This window comes from Diplodia seriata, assembly GCF_021436955.1.
Source record: "Diplodia seriata strain FDS-637 chromosome Unknown scaffold_1, whole genome shotgun sequence".
Classification (NCBI taxonomy): Eukaryota; Fungi; Ascomycota; class Dothideomycetes; order Botryosphaeriales; family Botryosphaeriaceae; genus Diplodia; species Diplodia seriata.
Window position 1 is genome coordinate 3,449,856 of NW_027117308.1, and position 19,453 is coordinate 3,469,308.

Consider the following 19,453-nt stretch of genomic DNA (forward strand, 5'->3'; position numbering starts at 1 on the left):
CACTTCAGAAGTGACTCCCCGATACATGAGAAATACCTTCATTCATGGTTAACTAGTTCTTTAAACCCCACCCGAACTCGACAGAAGAAAAAATTCCACCTCATCAAACCACAACCGCCCTCATCTTCGCAAAATCCGGTTCTCCCAAGCCGGTGGTAGCGTCCCAGCCAGGCAGGGCCTCCCACCCGGGCTCAAACCAAGTCGCATTGGCGCAGCCGCCGCTCTGGCCGTCGGCCACGTCCCTGTAGACGTCCTTCAGCGCATCCGAGTACAGCAGCGGGTTGAGGAAGCCCAGGACGGGCTTGCCCGCGCGCAGGCGCAGATCGTTCAGCAGGGCGACCATAGCGGCGAAGACGGGGGTGCTGGCGCTCGTGCCCTTCTGGGTCGACGTGTACCCGCCGACGGTGGTCACGTAGGCGACGCCGATGAGGCTGACGTCGGGGAAGGCGCGGCCGGCGGCGTCGTAGTAGGGCGCGTGGCTGCCGTTCAGCGCGCCCACGTACGCGTCCACGGCGCCCGCCTGCCACGCCGGCCGCGCGAAGTAGTCGGAGAAGCCGCCCGCGCTCCACGTCGCGGGCCCGCCCCACGCGGCCGAGGCCCCGACGGATGTCACCCACGGGCAGGTGGCGGGGAAGGTCGGGATGAAGCGCGTCTCGCCGTTGGCGTTGACGCAGTCGGCGCTGCCGGTGCCGACGGCGCCGCCGTCGCCCGAGGCGTCGATGACGGAGACGCCGCGCAGGGCGAGCCGGGCGAAGAGGTCGCAGACGCGGCGGGCGTAGGCGGGCGGCACCGTCTGCTCGTCGTCCGAGTAGGAGATGGAGATGACGTGCGGCGGCGCGTCGAGGGCGAGGAGGTAGTTGAGGAACTCGAGGTAGGGCTCGTTGTCGGCCTGGGACGGCGGGACGGTCGTGTTGCCCGGCTGGTGCAGCTGCGGGGCGCGGCCGCCGGTGGAGATGTAGGTGGCGGGCAGCGGGCCGGTGAAGGCGAAGGCGTACTCGACGTCCAGCATGGCCTCGGCGCCGGCGACGTCGGGCTCATCCGGGGCGATGCCGCCGTTGACGAGGGCGGTAGTGTAGTCGACCGTGTAGTTGTTGAGGCCGTAGTTGTGCAGGAAGGACTGGAAGTCGGTGCGGTTGGGATACTGTTCGAGGAAGCCGGCGATGGCGATGCTGCTGCCGGACGAGGCGTCGGGCGGGAAGTAGTCGATGTTGTACTTGGATGCCAGGTTCTTGGGGCACGTGTCGGTGCTGCAGTTGGCCGGCCCTGGCAGGTTGTGCTGGCGTGTCTCGAGCTTGTTGCGAGAGTACTGTTCGTAGCGCCGGCTGCCACCCTCGGCGAGAAATTGCGTCGCGGGGAAGATGAAGTCAACGCTGTCCTTCAGGGGCGCGGGCACGCTGTAGGATTGCGTGCGCAGCACTGGCGTCTCGCCATTGAAGCTGTACTGCGCGAACGAGGCGGCGAGGAGCGAGCGGGCTGCACCGACGCTCGTCGTGAAGCTGATCCATTCACCCTGTTGCGAGACGTGCTGCACGCCATCCGCAGACTTCAGCCACTCGGTGACGGCGGCGCCGGCGGCGGAGAGGTCGGGCAGGACGGCCTGCAGTTCAGTGGCCGACAGGTAGCTGCCGTAGGTGGGCGACGACGGATCACTGACGGACAATGCCAGGCGCAAGTGGTCGGCGTCCTGCGGGTGAGCCAGGGCGATGCGCAGCTGCAGAGTCTCATTGTCGCTGGCAGGCGAGTGGTACGTCCATCCCGCCGGCAGCACCGGCGTCGTTTCGTGCTCGACGAGATCTGCTGCGGACGAGCTGACCGCTCGGCAGGACACGGTCTGAGACAAGGCCCAGAGGGCTGTCCCCAGCATTGGTTGAAGGCGCATTGTCAATTGGGCAAACGAGAGCAATGGCCTGCGAACACCTTCCCGGCGGATAGACGTCTCATATAGCGCCACGGCGGGTGCAGTCGAGGCCGAACGGCCGTTAGTCTGCTTGGGCGGGACGGAACGTCATGGGTCGTTGTCGCATATCTCGTATTCAAAAGGGCAGGTGGTGCTCCTTGCGTGTCGGGTGGTCGCCACGGCGAAGTGCGCACGGAGCGGGTCGGACGATGGTGTATCTTTAGCTAAGGCTGGGTTTTTGATTTGCTGTTTGTTCTTGTGCTCGATGCGGCCGACACTGCGTTGATCTTTGCTGGGATTCTTGTGGGGTGCTCGTATCACACCAACCTTGCCGGTTAGAATGACTAGAACCTCGAGCAAAGAGGCACCTCAATGGTTCTCACCGTTGCAGTAATCTCGTACCATGGCATGAAGTACGGAAAAGCGTTACGAGCGGGGGATTAGTTTAGAAGCAAACTAGAAGATGGGCGTTTGAGCTAGATTGGCTAGCTCAGCCTTTAGGCCGGTGCGAGCCCGTACCCTTCTGCATTTACGACGTCGGATTCGCCAAGGTCACTGGAGCTTTTGTCCGGAAACATTGTGCATTCACGTTGCACTGATACTTAAGCGAACCGACCTGATGGGCTTCTTTCCAACATCGGCCTAGGACAGTGAACACGAGCGCAGCTCTATCACGCTGAATGCTTGGCTGGGCATGACTAAATATATCCCACCCCATGGCCCCACATATCGGTCGCCAATACGGAAAAGGAAGTCAACCACGCGACCCCCTGTCGAAGGAAACAAGGTTAATTCGAAACATCATGATGTGAATGCTTGTGTCTTTTAGCCGACGCCTTCTCTCGTTGTCCCTTATAAGCTCCGAATGCCCTTGCCGGATTAATGCTCTTTACTGCCCAGACCTTCTCTTGTTTTCGCCACCATGTTCCCTCTTTTGTTCCTGCCCGCTCTTGCGGCTGCCGCTCCTGCTGCCAGACAGGCTCAGACGCCTGCCATCATGCCGCTGTCCTACAAGTACGGCGGCTACCCCAAGGTCTCTACCGATCTCGTGTACGGTACTCCCGGCCAGACGCCGATCGAAACCGTCGTTGATACTGGATCTGCCGACTTCTGGGTAAGTGCAGCCGTCACTTTCTCAAAAAGCATCACTGACCAAAAACGCAGGTCTACGGCCCCAACGGCAAGATCAACTCGGGCAGCCCCTACCTCTTCGGCACCGGCCCCTGCACCGAAGACGTGACACCCTTCTTCAACTACCCCGGATCATCCACCTCGACCGATCTCCGCGAGTCGCCCGCCGCCTACGCCTATGGCGGTACGTCTTCCCCTTCCGCCCAGCACCAAAAGATGCATCACTAACATGGCACAGGCAACGGCAAGATCATCCAAGCGCCCCGCAGCATCAACGACACCATCTCCTTCACCAACGCTGCCTACCCGCCCCTCCTCAACCAGCAGGTGCAGCTGGCCAACTACTCGGTGATCCGCTCGTCGGCCACGACGTGCAACGGCATGGCCTACGAGCGCAGCATCCTCGGCCTCTCGGCCAACACCAACTCGACGCGCGGGCCCTCGTTCCGCGGCGACCTGCTCGCCACCGGCCGCATCGAGTCGCCCACGCTCTCCATGTGGTTCGACGCGCCCCCGGCCAACGTCACGGGCGAGTTCCACGGCACCGCCCTCTTCGGCGCGCTGCCCGACGCGTCCAAGCACACGGGCCCGCTCGTCAAGGTCGGCCTCAACATGCCCGAGGGCGGCGGCGTCGGCTACTGGGTCGACGTGCCCGCCTTCAGCTACGGCGGCAAGCCCTTCGCCGTCGACACGCAGACGACGCCGCGCTGCCTGATCGACTCGGGCTTCGGCACCGAGAACATTCCCCTCGCGGCCGACGACTTCCACGCCGCCACCGGCACCGTCGACAACCACGGCTACCCGGCCTGGCCCGGCCCGTGTGAGTCCATCCCCAAGGACAAGACCCTGGACTACACCTTCACCGGCGCCGACGGCGCCGAGGTCACCGTCAAGGTCCCGCTGAGGAGCTATGCCAGGGGCATCAACGATTACTACAACGAGACGAACGTGTGTGCGTTGAGCTTCACGCTGGATACGAGCGGCATGTGTGCCGTGGGCGCCCCCTTCTTCACGAGTGCCTTTTTGGCGTTTAACGACGACAAGGCCGAGGTCGGCATCGCGCAGGGTGGTGTGTCGAGCGGCGCCGAGAAGGGCGTGGATGGCCTGGGTGAAGTGACGGTTGTGAAGAGGGGCGCTGGCTTGCCCTGAACGGGTGATGATGTTTTGGCTATCTCGATACCTGTGGGGTTCGATCAAGCTCGGACTGACCATGAGTGAGGCTGGTTGGATTGGATGGATGACCGGGCTTCCCTCGACCCCGAGGACTAGGCAATTGTAAATATGTATTTTAGCCCAAAAGCTGTCAAACAGGATGATTTCAAGCTGATGATTCGAAAGAACTTTGACGAGTACTTGTCTTTCCTTTTTGGCACATGTTCTCCAAATCGCTATACTCGCGTCGCTCAGATCATGCATCTGCGAGTGGTATCTACCCTCGTCGCTCTCCGCTTCCCAAAACGAACAAAAGAAGTCTGGGTATCCGCATCGCTGTGCCATGGCTTCTTTCGAAAGAATGAAAGGATGAAAGGGAGGTCCAGCCTCCAAGATTTTTTCCCACTCTCCCCACATTTTCTTCAAGGAATATATGCCTTCCGCATCATCTCAAGCTCACCCTCCTCTTCTTCCTCTTCCTCCCCCTCTCCATACCCCCGCCCCTCCCAAATCACCCTCCTCTTCTTCCTCTTCCTCCCCCTCTCCATACCCCCGCCCCTCCCAACTCACCCTCCTCAACCGCCGCTGGCTCTCCTGGTCCCCAGCGAAGCCCGAATCCACACTGATCCTCCTCTCCTCCTCCGCCGTATCCACGCTGGTCCGCGCCGTCTCCGATGGCCTCGACGTCGGCAGAACCGCAATCTCATCGCTGTGCCGGCGGTACTCGCTGCGCCGCACCTCCACCGCCACCATCTTCGTGATTCCCCCAAGGGCGCCGCCACTAGCCTCCTCCACGCCCTCCAACCGCCGGTTGCAATTATTATTACTGCTGCTGCTGTTGCTCGTGATCTCGCTCGTAAACGACGGCGCGCCCGCAACGTTCGACACCTTCGCCATGCGGTAGCGGCAGTTGCTGTTATCAGTGGCGGCGGTGGTATTGTTAGTGGTGGTGGCGGCGCTGCCGCCGTATCGGCTGCTTCCGCCGCTGCTTTTCGGCGGATATTGGTGAGCCGTTCCGCCCGGTGAGATGGGGAGGTCGTAGCTGCTGCTGATGCCTTCGATGCCGTCGAGACCGCCGCGTACGCGGGCGGCGGACGACGCGCGGGCGACCTTGGCGATGAGGTCGGCGAGGGACATCTCGATGGCGAGTTTGATGATGTAGGCGAGCGGGTGGAATTGCACGTAGATGAAGGGGTTCTTGAAAGACATGGAAAGGATGATGGCGAGCTGCGTTGTATGTCAGTTTTTTTTTTTTTTTTTTTTTTTTTTTGAATTTATGGAAAACCATGAGAATAGGTGTAGCTCACGTCAAGAAAGATGGAAATGCCGTCGAGGGCAACGTTAGTCCAGAAGAGGATCTTGTATTTGCTCAGGCCGTTGGCGATTAGGTTCTTGCGCACCAGCCACATGAAGTAGAAGTTGAGGCCGGCGTCGATGAGCAAAAATAGAACCTTCTCCATACGGTCCCAGTAGTGATTGATGTGGATGAAGGTTTGAGAGCGCTGCAGCTGCGCAGGGATCCAGATGCAGAAGACTGAGATATTGATGATGCCGACGTAGGCCACGACGGTCCATTTGATCTTGGAGACGCGGCGCGGATCCGGTAGGAGGAGGGCGATACGATTGATGATGATTTGAAGCAGTACCTGGATCTGAACCACCCAGAGGCAAAGGGTGAGGAAGAAGAATTCGAAACTGGTGCGGCTGCGTTAGTGAGTACGGTGGAAGCGGTGGAACGTGAAGTACCTGGGTCCGATGGTGCTCCTCATGTATAGCCACGAGATGACGCCGATGACGGTGCACACGATTATCTCGATCCAGATCAAGAAGATGTACTCTGTTATCCGGCCGCATCGTGCCCACGTGTTGAGAGTCTGGCTTATGGCGGTCGCGACGCAGAACATGGAGCATCCGAGGCTAATTCCCCAAACAATGCTGACCACAGACATCTCGGCGCGACTCACTCTGTAGCCTTCGTACCATGGTGGTATGAGTGTTCCAGTCATGGTGGGTGGGTGATGATGGAGACGGGCAGAAGTGAGCTGCGAGGTACCGGGGAAAGCGCGCGAGTTAAATCGAGACGTGTTGGTATCATGAAAGCATGTGGGAGGGCGTCCAACGGCGAGACTCTCGGTGACGGAAGGAATCCTTTCCAGAAAGTGAAGGTGCGGGGAAACGATGGGTTTTAAGTGCGGAAATCGGAGCGAGCTGGAGTAATACCACGTCGATGCAAAAAGCACATCGCACAAAAGAGCGTGGCAGCATCCCCCGGCCACACACACGGATGACCTTGTCCATAAACCCAATGTGATGGGCTCGACGGCGAGAAGACCGGCTGCGCTGGAGATAGAGTTCACAGTGTTCCGGTTGATGAGTTCAGCTCCGCTAGGGCCTGTCGTTGACGTAGGTCAAGTGCCTCGCATTGGTCGCCTCCACACCGGAGCCTGACTCCGCACTCCCCCACTTGCAGCTCTCTTCCTTCGTCTGGCAACGCTAGAAGCTGACAACCACCCCGACGAGCTTCGAAACAACCCTGGTCCCGCCGGCAGCCACTGGTTCGCCACGCGGGAAGTCGGCAAGGCGTCGAGATCTACGCTTGCTGCAGGGGTCATCCTTTTCCTTCCTTCTGTCCGCATCTGGCCTGTTCTTCCAATGCTTTCTTTCAGCATCAAGCTGCATCTAGCTGCATCACGGCGCATCCTGTAATTCCCCTGTTTTGGCTCCGCTGGACGTGGTAAGCTAATATGCTTTACGGCTCACTAATTTGGGCCTGGTCATCGGGGCCTCAGATTCCCACTTCTCTTCCTCCTGTTCCTGAATCGGTAAATCCGGCACACTCCAACCCCCAGAAAGGCCGGAACCCAGAGAACCGTCGATTTCGATTGGCGAAGGCTGAAACGTTCCCGTTCCATCCTCATCCTGCCCGGCTGTGTGGCGCAAGCTACGGGAGCTACAGTCGGTGGGTCCCATGGACCCCATGCTGGTTCCACCGTGCCGTCATTACCGACTGCCAAAGTTAACCAATCGCCAATTCGCCGGTCGGACATAATAGTACAGAGTTGACCAGACGGGTAATTGAACAAGTCTCTAAAGATTCTGTGGTTACAGTCGAGCATCCAGTATGTTGTGTAGATGGTAAGTGAGGTGTTGGTGTCCTAATTCGTTGACGGATCCGGCAGGCTCCCAAGTGGCACGCCGAGCAGAGACGAATAGACCGTGTCTTCTTCGCTGTCAATAGCAATCAGCCGTCTGGATTTTTGTCATCATCTTCTTCGAGTTCCTCAATTAGCGCCACTTTTTCATTAACCCACAGGTCAATCTTGGATCCTTCACCAAAGGCGATCCGAATACGGCTGCGGTGGAAAAAAAAAAAAAAAAGGTTGTTTTCGACGACCGCTGATAGAAATCGCTGATATCAGTTGAGGAAATGATATGATGGCACTTCAGTGTATGTTCCGGCCATCATATGCCCACGCCAAGCCACAGAAGATGAAGCAGACGACTGAGAAGAGTATGAAGAGCACATGGCCAATACTGCAATATAGAAATCCGGGAAGAGGTACTCTTTTTAGCGGCCATGGCCCATCCGGCCATTCAGACTTGGGGGCGGGTCTGGGGCTTTGCGGCTCTTCTTAGAACTGTGATCCGAGGGAGTGAAGCCGGATGAATTTTTGACTCGGTCTCATCTTCCTCGTACGGGTCAGAGAATGTAGAAGTATCCCAAGCGCAGGCTTAGCATGTTAGATGCTGCATCCTGAACGTACCAAACAATTAAATTAAATGCTGACGGCATACTGCAACCCTTGTTGATGCCACGCTGAGCCGCAATGTGGTGTTGTTTCGGCTCCGATCATTGGCTACGTAGGCCAACGGCCCCAAGTGACGCTCGTAACCGCCTCAGCCAAGATCCGGCGGCTCTATTACTGACTTTAATTCGCGACTGAGTAGAAGATCTAGGTCACAGTAAGCAGCCGCACACCAAGCCAAGGAAGGGAGAGTTAAAGGACTTACGTACTTTCAATGCGCTCACTGCACCAGTTCCGTGCCGTATCGCTGCATATCCAGCTAGGCTGCCGTTAACCCATGCAGTTTCGTATTTAGCTTGGTTTTGTTCCTTTACTCTAGCCACAATATGAACAGTTACGCCTCCCAATTCCACGCCATCTCATCTAATTCCCCACCTCAAACTTCCCCTGCACGAACCCCCAAAACTCCTCCACAATCCCCTTCTGCCCCTCGCCCTTCCTCACCGCCAAATACCTCCTCTGATCCACCCTCGGCTTCCACTCACCGGGATTTCCATCAACAACAATGCCCCCTGCCTCCGTCAAGACGACCCAGCCCGCGCACACGTCCCACGGCCAGCACCCGGCCTCCCAATAGACATCCAACGCGCCCGACGCGACGCCGCACAGGTTCAGCGCCGCGCTGCCGAAACTGCGCAGGCCGTGCACCATGGCGCCGCCCTCTTCCTTCCGCGCGCAGAGCTTCGAAAACGTCTCGCTCTTGACCTTGTAGTCGTTGCCCGTGCGCTCCGAGCCCCACTCGACGCAGACGACCGTCGTGCTGAGGTCCTTCATCGCTTCGGGCTCGCGGAGAGGCAGCGGCGTGGTGCGGTTGAGGAAGGCGCCGCCGCCGCGGATGGCCGAGTAGAGCGTTGTCGTGAAGGGGTTGTAGACGACGCCGACGGTCGGGATGAGGTCGACGGCCAGGCCGAGCGAGATGGAGACGTAGGGGTAGCCGTGGACGAAGTTGGTGGTGCCGTCGATGGGGTCGACGATGAACTAGCATGATAACCCCCCTCGTTAGCGAAAAGAAAAAGGGTTGAAAAGACTAGAGGGGGTCGAAGGGGTTGCGTAGCTGTCAGGTAGAGAGGCGAGTTGTTCGGTAGGGAAAGGCCTTACGGTGGGGTTAGACGTCAGCTTGTCGCCCGGCTTGTAGGTCTCCTCGCCCATGAAGGAGAAAGAGGGGTACTTTTCCTTCAGCGTCGTCGACACCATCTTCTCGACGGCCTGGTCGGTTTCGGTGACGAGGTCGGCAGCTACGGGGCGGGAGTACTGTCAGCGCTCGATCACTACCTCACGTCGCAAATAGCCTGCACTCACAGTTCTTCTTCTCGCCAGATGTCGTGGTCGAAGGTTTGGCCGTGGTGATCATCTCACCGGCCTTCTTCGCGACCTCAATGAGGAAGTCATGGATCTCCTGGAGATTGAGGTCTGCCATTGTGTTGGGGTTTGCCTGTGGATATTATGTGCAGGACTCTAGCTGTGATCAGGAGGTATTTGGAAGGAGAGGAGAAGCTTCAGGTGGTGTGAACAAGCTGTTGAGGAGGATGGCGGGGTTGTCTCCAGACGCCACGCGAGATCCACATGCCCCTCCCCGCCTAGGTGCTCCGAGAGCGGTCGGCCGGTGACGTGTAGGCCCATCAGCGTCCATTCTTCGGCCACGCTCCGCTATGATTTGCTCGCACTCGCCAGTGAGCAGTCAATCGCGCCGTTGATCAATCTTAAAATCCTTGCAGCACACCAGCTCAGAAGACAAACTTTTCGTGTTTCTCTAAACTATCATGTGGAATACCTACTCCAGTGCATTGCGTTGCGTCATACCCCGAATCGCCGACAAGCTCCGCCAATTCCCACGCAAATCCCGCCCGGGCGGAGCTGCCTCCACGTTTTTGTTGTTTTTCAATTAGGCAGATCCGAACTGCTTGACTAGGCTCGCGACCTTCTGCGCCAGATCGTCCGCTTCGGTCCGAGTCTCCGCCTCCGCATAAACGCGCACCGCGTCCTCGGTGCCGCTAGCACGCGCGAACGACCTGCCCTGCTTGTACTTGCCGACCAGCTTGTCGATCTCCTCCTGGATGCCTGCCGGGCTTTCCAGCTTGCGCTCAGCATCAACCGCCTTGAAGATGTTGCGGTCCTTGACCTCAACGCGGACCAAGCGGTTAGGCAGGTCGTTGTAAGTGTGCAGCCACTCGGAGGGTCCCCACTTCTTGTGCGCAAGGATAACCTCAACGACCAGCAGGTCCGAGAGCGCATCTCCAACTGTCTGGTTGATCAGATCCGTCAGGGCCTGCAGCGTCTCCAAGGCCTCGTGCTGAGCAGGGGACTGAGGCTCATGCTTCTCAATAGTCTTGAGCGCTGCAGGAGAGAAGACAATGGTACCATGGCCATTGGCTTCGAAGTAGACGCCAACGTCAAAGCGCAACGCAGCGTGGTGCAGATGCTTGACACCGGTGGGCGTGCAAATGACCGGCAGGTTGAGGCCCGAGGTGATGTACTTGGTGCTAGCACCGTTGGCGTAAGCCGTCTGCACAACACCAACCTTGAGCTGCTCGCCCAGGCCGGCATGGCGAGACATATCGCCAATGAAAGAGGCCGCGAGCGTAGCAATGCGGTCACCATCCAAGAGGTTGAACTTGCCGTCCTTGTCGTTGAAGTAGTAGACAATGCGGTCAGCATCTCCATCCAGAGATGCACTGCGCTCCAGCGGTCCGGCCTTGGACTGCGGCGGAGCGCGCTGGCCCGTCTTGACATAATCGGCACCGCACTATTCCATGTCAGCTTGGGATGGTATCCAAGTCATCGTGGGGATACCCACCTGCGAGTTCAAGTTCTCGGGCTTGTGCACATCATCGTTGACGACCTGGATCTTAATACCCTTTTCTTCAGGGCCAGGCAGGTACTTGATCAGCTCCCTCAGCTTAGGGCCACCCACACCGTTCGCACAGTCGACTACGACACCCTTGTCCTCAGGCGCGTCCTCGGGGATCTGCCTGTGCTTGAGGGCCTTCCTGAGAGCGGCACCAATCTTCTCGTAGTAGCCCTTCTCAGACGCTTCACCGTACTCGTGCACAGTGCCCTTCGTGTTCACACAGCGGACCAAGTAGTGCAGCTGAGGAGTAGTGAGGAACTTGTGGTCGGTGTATTCGGTGCCCGTCGCCTCGAGAGCGTCGACGAGGCAGGCCACCAGCCTCGAACCGGAGGCACGGGTGTCGCGGGCAAAGATGACCTTCGCAGGCGCCGTCTGGTTCACCTTGAGCTCGGCTGCGAGCTTGTTATACGCCTCAACGAGCTTCTCGTCGGTCTCGGCGTTTGCGAGGACGGTAGCATGAGCTTCCCACGAAGACTGAGAGCGGAATCAATAGACTGTTCGCAAACTACACGGTTCGCTGCAACGGCGCATACCTCAAGCATCTCGCCCTGTTCAGTGTTGCGGTTAGCCTGACTCGCTCACACCCAAGCTCGGTGCGATTCACGTACCATTGGGTCCACAAGCTTGACGCCGTTGTCCTCGGGTGGGTTGTGGCTGGCGGTGATCATGACACCAATGGTCTGGCCATTGAGCTTCCTCGAGCGGAGGGCAGCCAGCAGGCCAACACGGTATACGACGGAGTCCAGCAGATCGCTGCGGCGGCGGGCAGACCCGTCAGCGTTCATTCCATGCTGACAGTGCGCAAGGCGGCCAACAATGAGGGGAACAAGGAGCTTCAGTTGACGTACGCTTTCATGCGGAACTGCGATCGTCTTTAGCAGCTGGGTCTGGTCGGACCGACGCGCGCGCGCCTTGAGTGAGACTTACACCTGCGGTGCCATACTGGAACACCTTGCCCGGCTGGGGGTGCTTTGCCGAAGCTTCTAAGATTTTCTGGTCCATGGTGGTGGTGGGGCGGGGAACGGGAGGAGGGTTTGGAGGGGAAGAGAGCGTGGAGAGAAGGGAGAGAGCTGGAGAGAAGGCGGTGGTGGAGAGAGCAGCGGGGAAGGAGGTAGGGGGTGTCTCTGGAGGGGCTGTACGTAACGGTGTCTAGCCAACAGCTCCACCCGCGCAGCACACAGACAGCGCCCGTCCGCCGATCGGGGGGGCGCTCTGCTAGGCTCGTCTCAGTCGCCTATCCGGTAGGGCTGAGACGGCGGTGAGCGACCAAAATAGCTCGTCATTCAGGTTCGTCCTGCCGCAGCGCGGGAAAAATCGACGGCCCGATCGGCCTCTCCGCGATGGATGCTGCCCGCGACGAGCAGACGCCAAAGCACCACTGTCAACGAGCTCGTCGCCTCCACCCTCCCGCACCGCAACCATGAGCCGAATAGCCGCAACCTCCATGCGCGCCTTCCAGCCCGTCTTCCGCCCGCTCGGACTGCGCCCGGCATCTGCCCTCCCAGCGCTGGGCCGCCTTCCTCTTGCCGCAGCTCAGCCCGCAGTAACAAGCCAGGCCACCCCGTTTTCCACAACAGCCGTCCTGCAGAAGAAGGGCAGAGGCCCCAAGATCGATTCAAGGATAAGTGAGACGACCCGTTTTTTCCAATAACGCCAATTGGCCCCAACAATGCGTGACTGTCTGAGAAAGGATTGCGTGCTGACCTCATCTTTTTTTTGCCGGTATAGCACAAATCCGCTACCACCTCTTCCACCCACTGACGCCCCGTCCGCTCCGCTTCTCGCGCCTCCGCGCCTTGCGGCATTGGACCATTCACCGCGCTTGGATGCTCTTCAAGAGGAAAGTGCGCCGCGAGCAGGAGCTCGAGCTTGAGCGGCAGTACAACTCGATGCGGAATGCGTGTGAGGCGCTGAGGTTGATGGACGAAAATGGCATGCCCGGCCCTGAATCGGCGAGGAATGTCGGTCGCTTGTACAAGACTTCTATGATGAAGGATGGCATCTGGGACGGTTTCCCGATTGAGTATGCGAGACCACAGGTTGATACGCCTCCGAAGGATGGTTGGAACCACGAGTGGAAGCGGTAAGGGGTCCTTGAGGGCTGAAGATGGACAAGACATGTAAAAAAGAAAGGGGAATATGCTGCTAGAAGCGTACAAAAGCAGCCAACGGTGCTGCGCTCATTGTAACAACACAACGAGGGATTTCTGACCAGTTGATCTCTAAGGAAACCAGGTGTCTTCTAACGCTTCAATCTGGACCCAGGCAGCGACTGTAGCCCAAAGCAGGCTGAACGTCGCCAGCACAAGCTTTTTGAACTATAAAGCAATTCAATGAAAGCAGTTCAAGGCGCTATTGGCTGTCCAGATCCAATTGAGAAATTTCAACCGTTGAACCCCTTTACCAGAAAATGCGCAATATCTTGACTTTACGCTCAACAACAACATGCAGTATACTTGGATTCGGTGGTCATTGTGTCAATGTCACGGATGAAATTGGAACTGGTCCAGCAACCAGAAGGCCCTTCCGTATACGAGCTATTGCAGCATCTCAATTAAGATACAATAACCCAAATCAAAAGATTGACCTTTTCTCCAGCGGGGCCCAGGCCACAATTTTGAATCTGAGATGAAAGGCTTGGGTTACCAAAGAATGCGGTCCAGCCAGACCGAACGGCACCTGGACTGGACTGAGTCGGATAAACAATGTAGGCGAGCCGCTAAACAAATATCAAAGGAGCGTATCGATGGTATCATCCGTCATTAAGCGTCACCGCTGCCTTGAAACGAAACGAAGAATTTTGATCGGACGAGAACGAACTGAACAGGTGAAATGAACAAGGACCCCGTGGGAAAGCGCTGTGAGGTTGGACGCCTGCATGTACAAAACCAAAACTCCGCCCATGCAAAAAGAGAGCGACCAGGTCGGCCTCGCTCTTGGTTCGATCAGTCTATCACAAAATGACGCAGCACCCACTGGTCTCGGCCTTGTCGACGGACAGCAATGCTGCGCGAGTGGCTGCTTCGAATACGTCGTCCACGCCGTCGCCCGTAAGCGAAGAGCACTCGAGGTACTTGCGGGCGCCGATCTCATCCTTCATGTCGTTACCAGCCTTGGTGGTCGTGAATTTCAGCGACTTCTTCCGCATCTCTTCCTGTGCTAGGGGATCATCGCGGAGATCCTTCTTCAGACCCACAAGGATGATCGGGACGTCCGGGCATCGCTCCCTCGCCTCTTCGGCCCACTTGTGCTTGACGTTGTCCAGAGAATCTGGCGAGTCCACGGAGTAACCGATGAGAATAACGTGGGCCTTCGAGTAAGCTAGAGGACGTAGACGCTCATAGTCTTCCTGGCCGGCGGTATCCCATAGTGCAAGCTGCACGGATTTACCATCAACCCGGCAGTCGGTCACGTAGTTCTCAAACACAGTCGGAACCTGGGGCAAAGGTCAACATCTTCGAAAACGTTATTCGTCAGCCCGGTGATGCGTGTGACTTACATATCTCTGCGCACTTATCAGTCATTGGTCTTACGTCAATCGGAGAAGGCGGGTCTAGAACTTACAGTGGGGAAGTATCCCAAAGTGAAGACGCTGAGTAAACTGGTCTTTCCACATGCACCGTCGCCGATAATAACTAATTTTCTACGCAAGGCAGTCAGCGTCAGCAGGTTACACGGCGCAGCATGCTGGGAAATTTGGCGGGTGGAAAGGCGAGGTAGTGCGACGAGGACAAGGAGTAGGCCAGTTGGTAATCGCGGCTAAGGGAATAAAGGTGCGACGGCGAATCCCAGGAAGCGTGGTCTATTTTTGGTTGCCTGAGGCTCGGATCGCGAACGCCAATGCACGCGATCTTCCCTCGCCTCGTTTAGGGTTGGAAAGCTACGAGGCGCAGCTCTCCACACCCGGCAATGGGAATGGAGTCGGATAGGGGGCAGCAAACGTGACGGGAGAGGCAGAACGCCGTGCGCAGGAATTACGAGGCTCGAAAGCGAGGCAAGCGGAGGCATAGCGCCGCCGATCTCCAAGACTCCGTGCGGCACCTTGATGAAACTGGTTGGGAATGCACCGGATTTGCGTACCTTCTCATGACATGAGCATCCTGGGCGTTTTGCTGGGCCATATCTGCTGATTGTCCCCTGACGGGCTCCGGGCAACGATACGGAGAAGTGGTGGGGCGCGGACAGCGACGCCTCCTACGGTGCGAGTGAGGCGATGTAGCTCTGACAGGCGCGGTGCTGGATGCGCCTGGTGTTGGACAGCAGAAGCCGTAAACAGTGTACTGGTTGGGGTATCTTCGGTGCTCGCGGCGTTGTTGAGGACGTGAGGCCGGCGGCAGCGCTCAGGCGAGGCGGGCGGTCGCAGCAGGCGGGCGGTCGCGGCAAACGGACGACGAACGAAGCGCGGCAGCGGGCGATTGGGAGTAAATGCGGCTCGGGGGGTGGGCCAGGCAGCCGGGGACGGTGTCTGCGAGCGTTCACGGGGAGCGGGCGGGTGTGGTGAGCGAGGGCGCGGTCGGCGAGGGCGGGCGGCGAGGGAGCTTTGGGGTGCAATGGCGCGGAACGAGGCTGGTATATACGGGGAGGGCGGTGGTGCGGCCGGCAGACGGAGCTGCAAGGAGAAGCAGCGCGAAGAAATGTGCTGAGATACGAGGATGGAAGTGAGGCAGGGCACAGCAGCGACGCATGGACAGCCGCCTCGCTGCTTCTAGGCAGGCCCCGGCAGCCGGATTAACGCCGGCCTTGCGATCCGACCGCAGCACCTTGACCTACTGGATGATGCACACGCTCTTTGACGCCGCCGCAACACCACCACTGCCGCCTTAGAGCTCCGAGCAACCCGCGATCCCCAGCACCAAGGTCTACTGCAGCGAAGCTCTCCGCGCCGCCGGAGCTCCAGCTGCCACCCCCGAGCACGCGTACGTGACCTTCTGCACCGGTGGAGGGGCCTTGTTGAGCCCAGCGCCCTTGAACACCACCTTGGCCGCCGTCAGCTCGTCCAACAACGCGCTCCCCGCGCCTGCCAGAACGCCTCTCTAATCCGCCACCTGCGCGCTAGGTCTGCTCCCGACGCCGCCACTACGCACATGGCCAACCTCAAAGCACACCCCGGCGCGCCCGCGCCCAGCAACGGCGTGCTCACTGGCGCAGCGCCGCCCGGCAATCCCAGCGTCAATCGCAAGAAGGCGAAGCGTCGCGCGAAGCTCGCCGCGAAGCAGCAGCAGCAGCAGCAGGACGACCAGCAGCCGCCCAACCCCAGCCTGCGGAATGGCAACGTGCCGCACGCCCAGAGAGCCGTGCACAATGGCCATGTATCTCAGCCTGACCCCCAGCACGCGTTGGAATACGACGACGAGCTTGACGACACGGAGCACTTCGATGCCGGCGACAACGAGGACTTGTACTACACGGATGACGAGGTCACCACCTATGCGTACCACTACGACGGAGCGCCGACGGCGAACGGCCACCCTGCGGATGCCGCTTTGTCCAACAAGGCTAAGAAAAAGAAGAAGAAGAAGCGGGCAATGCCTTCGGATGCGCAGACACAACCCTACGATATACCGAGCGGAAGCTCCTCGGGCATGCTTGCCCACGCGGGCGCACATCCACCTCCGCCCCCACCACCCCCGCCGTTGTCCAATCCCGCGTTTCGCTCAATGCGCAGCTCGACCTCTAGGGACCGCATATGGAACACGTCGACGCAAGAAGAGCGTGAGAGGATCAGGGAGTTTTGGCTGTCACTCGGAGAGGAGGAGCGCAAGTCGTTGGTCAAGATTGAGAAGGAGGCGGTCCTGCGCAAGATGAAGGAGCAGCAAAAGCACTCGTGCAGCTGCACCGTCTGCGGTCGGAAGCGAACGGCAATTGAGGAGGAGCTTGAAGTTCTATACGATGCGTACTATGAGGAGCTGGAGCTGTACGACGACCAGGACAAAATTCCCGATAATGGCGATTCCGTGCTAACCACAGGGAGGCCCTACAGTCGCAGACAAGATCCTCGCCTCCCGCCGGACCGCATGATCGACCCTAACCAACCCTACGACTCTGGAAATCGCGTTGAAGAGATAGGGGACGAGGAGGAGGAGGAGGACGAGCTGGACGAAGAAGAGTACAGTGACGAGGACGAGGAAGATTATAGTGATGAAGAGGAACCCGAGGAGCTACCCGTGAGAGGTACAGCTGCGGACTTCTCCTTCTTTGGTAACAGTCTGACGGTTAAAGGTCGGTTTGCGGAAGCTGCATGGACATTCGTTGTGGAAAGAATTGATACTAAGGTCTTCTAGCAGGTGGAATACTTACGGTAGCGGACGATTTGCTGAAGAACGACGGCAAGAAATTCATCGAAATGATGGAGCAGCTGGCAGAGCGTCGAATGCAACGAGAAGATCAAGTTGTAGAACACGCAGGCAGTTTGGCATATTCGTCCTCGATGCAGAACCACCACGCCGGTCATAACCATGGTCCACCTCCAGACGACGAGGAATACGACGATGAGGACGAAGACTACGATAGTCAAGAAGACGAGTATGAGGAGGAAGAAGACGACTTGGTTAGGATTCACTACCTGATCTATGGCGAAGACTTCTAACAAGCATCAGGACACGATGACGGAGCAGCAACGAATGCGGGAAGGCCGAAGGATGTTCCAGATCTTCGCAGCGCGAATGTTCGAACAACGTGTATTGTCAGCATACCGGGAGAAGGTTGCAAATGAGCGCCAGCAAAAGCTTATCGAAGAGCTCGATGAGGAGAACCGGCGGACAGCAGAGCGCGAAGCGAAGAAGACCAAGGATGCTCAGAAGAAGAAAGAGAAGAAGGCTGCGCAGAAGCAAAGGCAAGCTGAAGAGAAAGCTCGCAAGGAGGCTGAGAAGAAAGCTGAGGAGGAGGCCGCCAAGGCAGCAGAAACAGAAAGACAGGACGAACTGCGGAAGAAGAGAGAGGAGCAGAAGAAGAAGAGAGATGCCGAGCGGAAGGCTCAGGAGGAGGAAAAGAAACGAAAGGATGCCGAGAAGAAGCGGCGGTTAGAGGAAGAACGGCAGAAGCAGCAGGAAGCGGAGCGCAAGGCTCAGGAACAAAAGGCTGCGGAAAAGAAGGCTCGGGAAGACGCAAAGCGTAAGGAACGCGAGGAGCGAGAAGCCGTAGAAAGGGAAGCGAGGGAGCAGAAGGCACACGCAGAGCAGCAGCGAAAAGAAAAAGAGACTAGGATCAAGGCTGAGAAAGAGGCAAATGAGCGGGTGCGTAAGGAGGAAGAGGCGGCGAAAGCTGCCCAACAATCGCAAACTAACAAGCGCCCTTCTCAGCCAACACCGGCTCTGCCGCCTGGTCTCCTTTCCAAGCAGTCTTCGACCGGCTTTCCATCACCGCACGTCCAGGTCGCGACTCCCAACCTTCCAAAGGCCCCGACACCGTCGAAGCCTCGGCAGAGTTCCCATCAAGGCTCTCATGGTTCATCGCCGAAGACGCCCCACGTTTTCCCTGGAACCAGCAAGTCGGTCTCGCCGAGCAACCAGCAACCGAGAACGATTCTGCAGAAGCCCCAGCCGCAAATTCAGACGTCGGCACTGCAACATCCCCAACCAAGCTCGCCGATGCCACCGTTAGGGCCTCCTCCTGGCATGCACTCTGGCTTCGGCGGCCTGCCTCTTGGTCTGGGAGCCCCTTCGCCAATGCAGGGGGGAATGATGCACGGCCTGAACCAGCCTCGTGGACCCATGTTTCCCCACGCACCTCCGCCGATCGGCGCACAGTATCCCGGCTTCCCTGCTCCGAACGGCATGCCCGCACCACCGCCTGGTATGAACGCACCGGGAATGCCACTTGGCCGAGGCTTCCCGGGGATGTCCATGCCTCCAGGCTTTGGCCAGCCTCTGCCCGGTATGAGTGCGGCGGGTCAGATCCCCGGATTCAATTCTCCTCGTGACATCATGCCATCGCATTCGCGCCAAGCATCTGGCTCGGGATCATTCGACTCGTCAATTGGCGGGCTTCCGACTCATCCCATTGCCCGGCCTACACCCATACAAAGACCGTCTAGCGTTAAACCGCAAGAGCCTTCTATGGAGAACAAGAGGCCCGGCAACAACGACTTGGACGAGTTAAGCAACCACCTGGGAAGTAGTGCTCTTCTTGACGACAGCGATGAGCCAATTCCCACGAGTGCCGGTGAAGTCCGTCGTTCGAGCCTAGCGCCCTCGGCGAGGTCAGGGAGAATGGGCTTTGGCACGTCTCCACTGTTCACTGATGTAGGAGCTCGTACCATTGATCCCTTTGGCATGCCAAGCGGGGGTAGCAGCACTTGGGGAACTCCGACCGTGCCATTCGGACCTCCGGGTATGGGTGGTAGCACCTGGGGATCTCCTCCTGCTAGCGGCGGCTGGCCCACTACGGTTGGCAGTTTCGGTAGTGTCGGCGCTCCACTTGGTGGATCGCATCGACAGAGTATCTCACGCCCTGTATCAGTTCGCTTGATGGTGTGCCAAGCCTGCAAGCAGCTTGCACAAGGCCATGCCAAATCTGATGGCTTCTACGATATCTCTACCGTCATCCGTACCATTGAAGCTGGCGTTCGTGCTCCGACAGATGCGCCTGTGCAAGAGCATGAGGTTATTGATATCTGCGAGA

At 58.4% G+C, this 19,453-nt stretch overlaps 9 protein-coding genes across 9 annotated transcripts; 3 read left to right on the forward strand and 6 right to left on the reverse strand.

Moving 5' to 3' along the window:
* Positions 1 to 103: 103 nt before the first annotated feature.
* Positions 104 to 1,864, reverse strand: SLS55_001000 (uncharacterized protein; the record flags this gene model as incomplete). Its single annotated transcript, XM_066772504.1, has 1 exon — positions 104 to 1,864. The coding sequence occupies one exon, from the start codon at positions 1,862 to 1,864 to the stop codon at positions 104 to 106; it is 1,761 nt and encodes a 586-aa protein (XP_066637783.1).
* Positions 1,865 to 2,819: 955 nt separating this feature from the next.
* SLS55_001001 (uncharacterized protein) lies at positions 2,820 to 4,177 on the forward strand (the record flags this gene model as incomplete). Its single annotated transcript, XM_066772505.1, has 3 exons — positions 2,820 to 3,011; positions 3,062 to 3,212; positions 3,267 to 4,177. 3 exons carry the CDS (start codon positions 2,820 to 2,822, stop codon positions 4,175 to 4,177), a joined length of 1,254 nt encoding a protein of 417 aa, XP_066637784.1.
* Positions 4,178 to 5,454: 1,277 nt separating this feature from the next.
* On the reverse strand, positions 5,455 to 6,163 carry SLS55_001002 (uncharacterized protein; the record flags this gene model as incomplete). Its single annotated transcript, XM_066772506.1, has 3 exons — positions 5,455 to 5,875; positions 5,927 to 6,017; positions 6,145 to 6,163. 3 exons carry the CDS (start codon positions 6,161 to 6,163, stop codon positions 5,455 to 5,457), a joined length of 531 nt encoding a protein of 176 aa, XP_066637785.1.
* Positions 6,164 to 8,349: 2,186 nt separating this feature from the next.
* Positions 8,350 to 9,403, reverse strand: SLS55_001003 (uncharacterized protein; the record flags this gene model as incomplete). Its single annotated transcript, XM_066772507.1, has 3 exons — positions 8,350 to 8,964; positions 9,085 to 9,221; positions 9,286 to 9,403. The coding sequence occupies 3 exons, from the start codon at positions 9,401 to 9,403 to the stop codon at positions 8,350 to 8,352; spliced, it is 870 nt and encodes a 289-aa protein (XP_066637786.1).
* A 465-nt stretch (positions 9,404 to 9,868) lies between these two features.
* PCM1_1 (Phosphoacetylglucosamine Mutase) lies at positions 9,869 to 11,376 on the reverse strand (the record flags this gene model as incomplete). The annotated part of the gene is made up of 3 exons (XM_066772508.1): positions 9,869 to 10,729; positions 10,781 to 11,308; positions 11,368 to 11,376. 3 exons carry the CDS (start codon positions 11,374 to 11,376, stop codon positions 9,869 to 9,871), a joined length of 1,398 nt encoding a protein of 465 aa, XP_066637787.1.
* Positions 11,377 to 11,412: 36 nt separating this feature from the next.
* Positions 11,413 to 11,836, reverse strand: PCM1_2 (Phosphoacetylglucosamine Mutase; the record flags this gene model as incomplete). The annotated part of the gene is made up of 3 exons (XM_066772509.1): positions 11,413 to 11,587; positions 11,683 to 11,696; positions 11,762 to 11,836. The coding sequence occupies 3 exons, from the start codon at positions 11,834 to 11,836 to the stop codon at positions 11,413 to 11,415; spliced, it is 264 nt and encodes an 87-aa protein (XP_066637788.1).
* Positions 11,837 to 12,503: 667 nt separating this feature from the next.
* SLS55_001006 (mitochondrial 54S ribosomal protein mL40) lies at positions 12,504 to 12,921 on the forward strand (the record flags this gene model as incomplete). Its single annotated transcript, XM_066772510.1, has 2 exons — positions 12,504 to 12,507; positions 12,563 to 12,921. 2 exons carry the CDS (start codon positions 12,504 to 12,506, stop codon positions 12,919 to 12,921), a joined length of 363 nt encoding a protein of 120 aa, XP_066637789.1.
* An 866-nt stretch (positions 12,922 to 13,787) lies between these two features.
* RHO2 (Rho GTPase) lies at positions 13,788 to 14,955 on the reverse strand (the record flags this gene model as incomplete). Its single annotated transcript, XM_066772511.1, has 4 exons — positions 13,788 to 14,270; positions 14,334 to 14,339; positions 14,399 to 14,477; positions 14,915 to 14,955. 4 exons carry the CDS (start codon positions 14,953 to 14,955, stop codon positions 13,788 to 13,790), a joined length of 609 nt encoding a protein of 202 aa, XP_066637790.1.
* Positions 14,956 to 15,918: 963 nt separating this feature from the next.
* On the forward strand, positions 15,919 to 17,420 carry NST1 (Stress response protein nst1; the record flags this gene model as incomplete). Its single annotated transcript, XM_066772512.1, has 2 exons — positions 15,919 to 17,005; positions 17,137 to 17,420. 2 exons carry the CDS (start codon positions 15,919 to 15,921, stop codon positions 17,418 to 17,420), a joined length of 1,371 nt encoding a protein of 456 aa, XP_066637791.1.
* Positions 17,421 to 19,453: the final 2,033 nt, after the last annotated feature.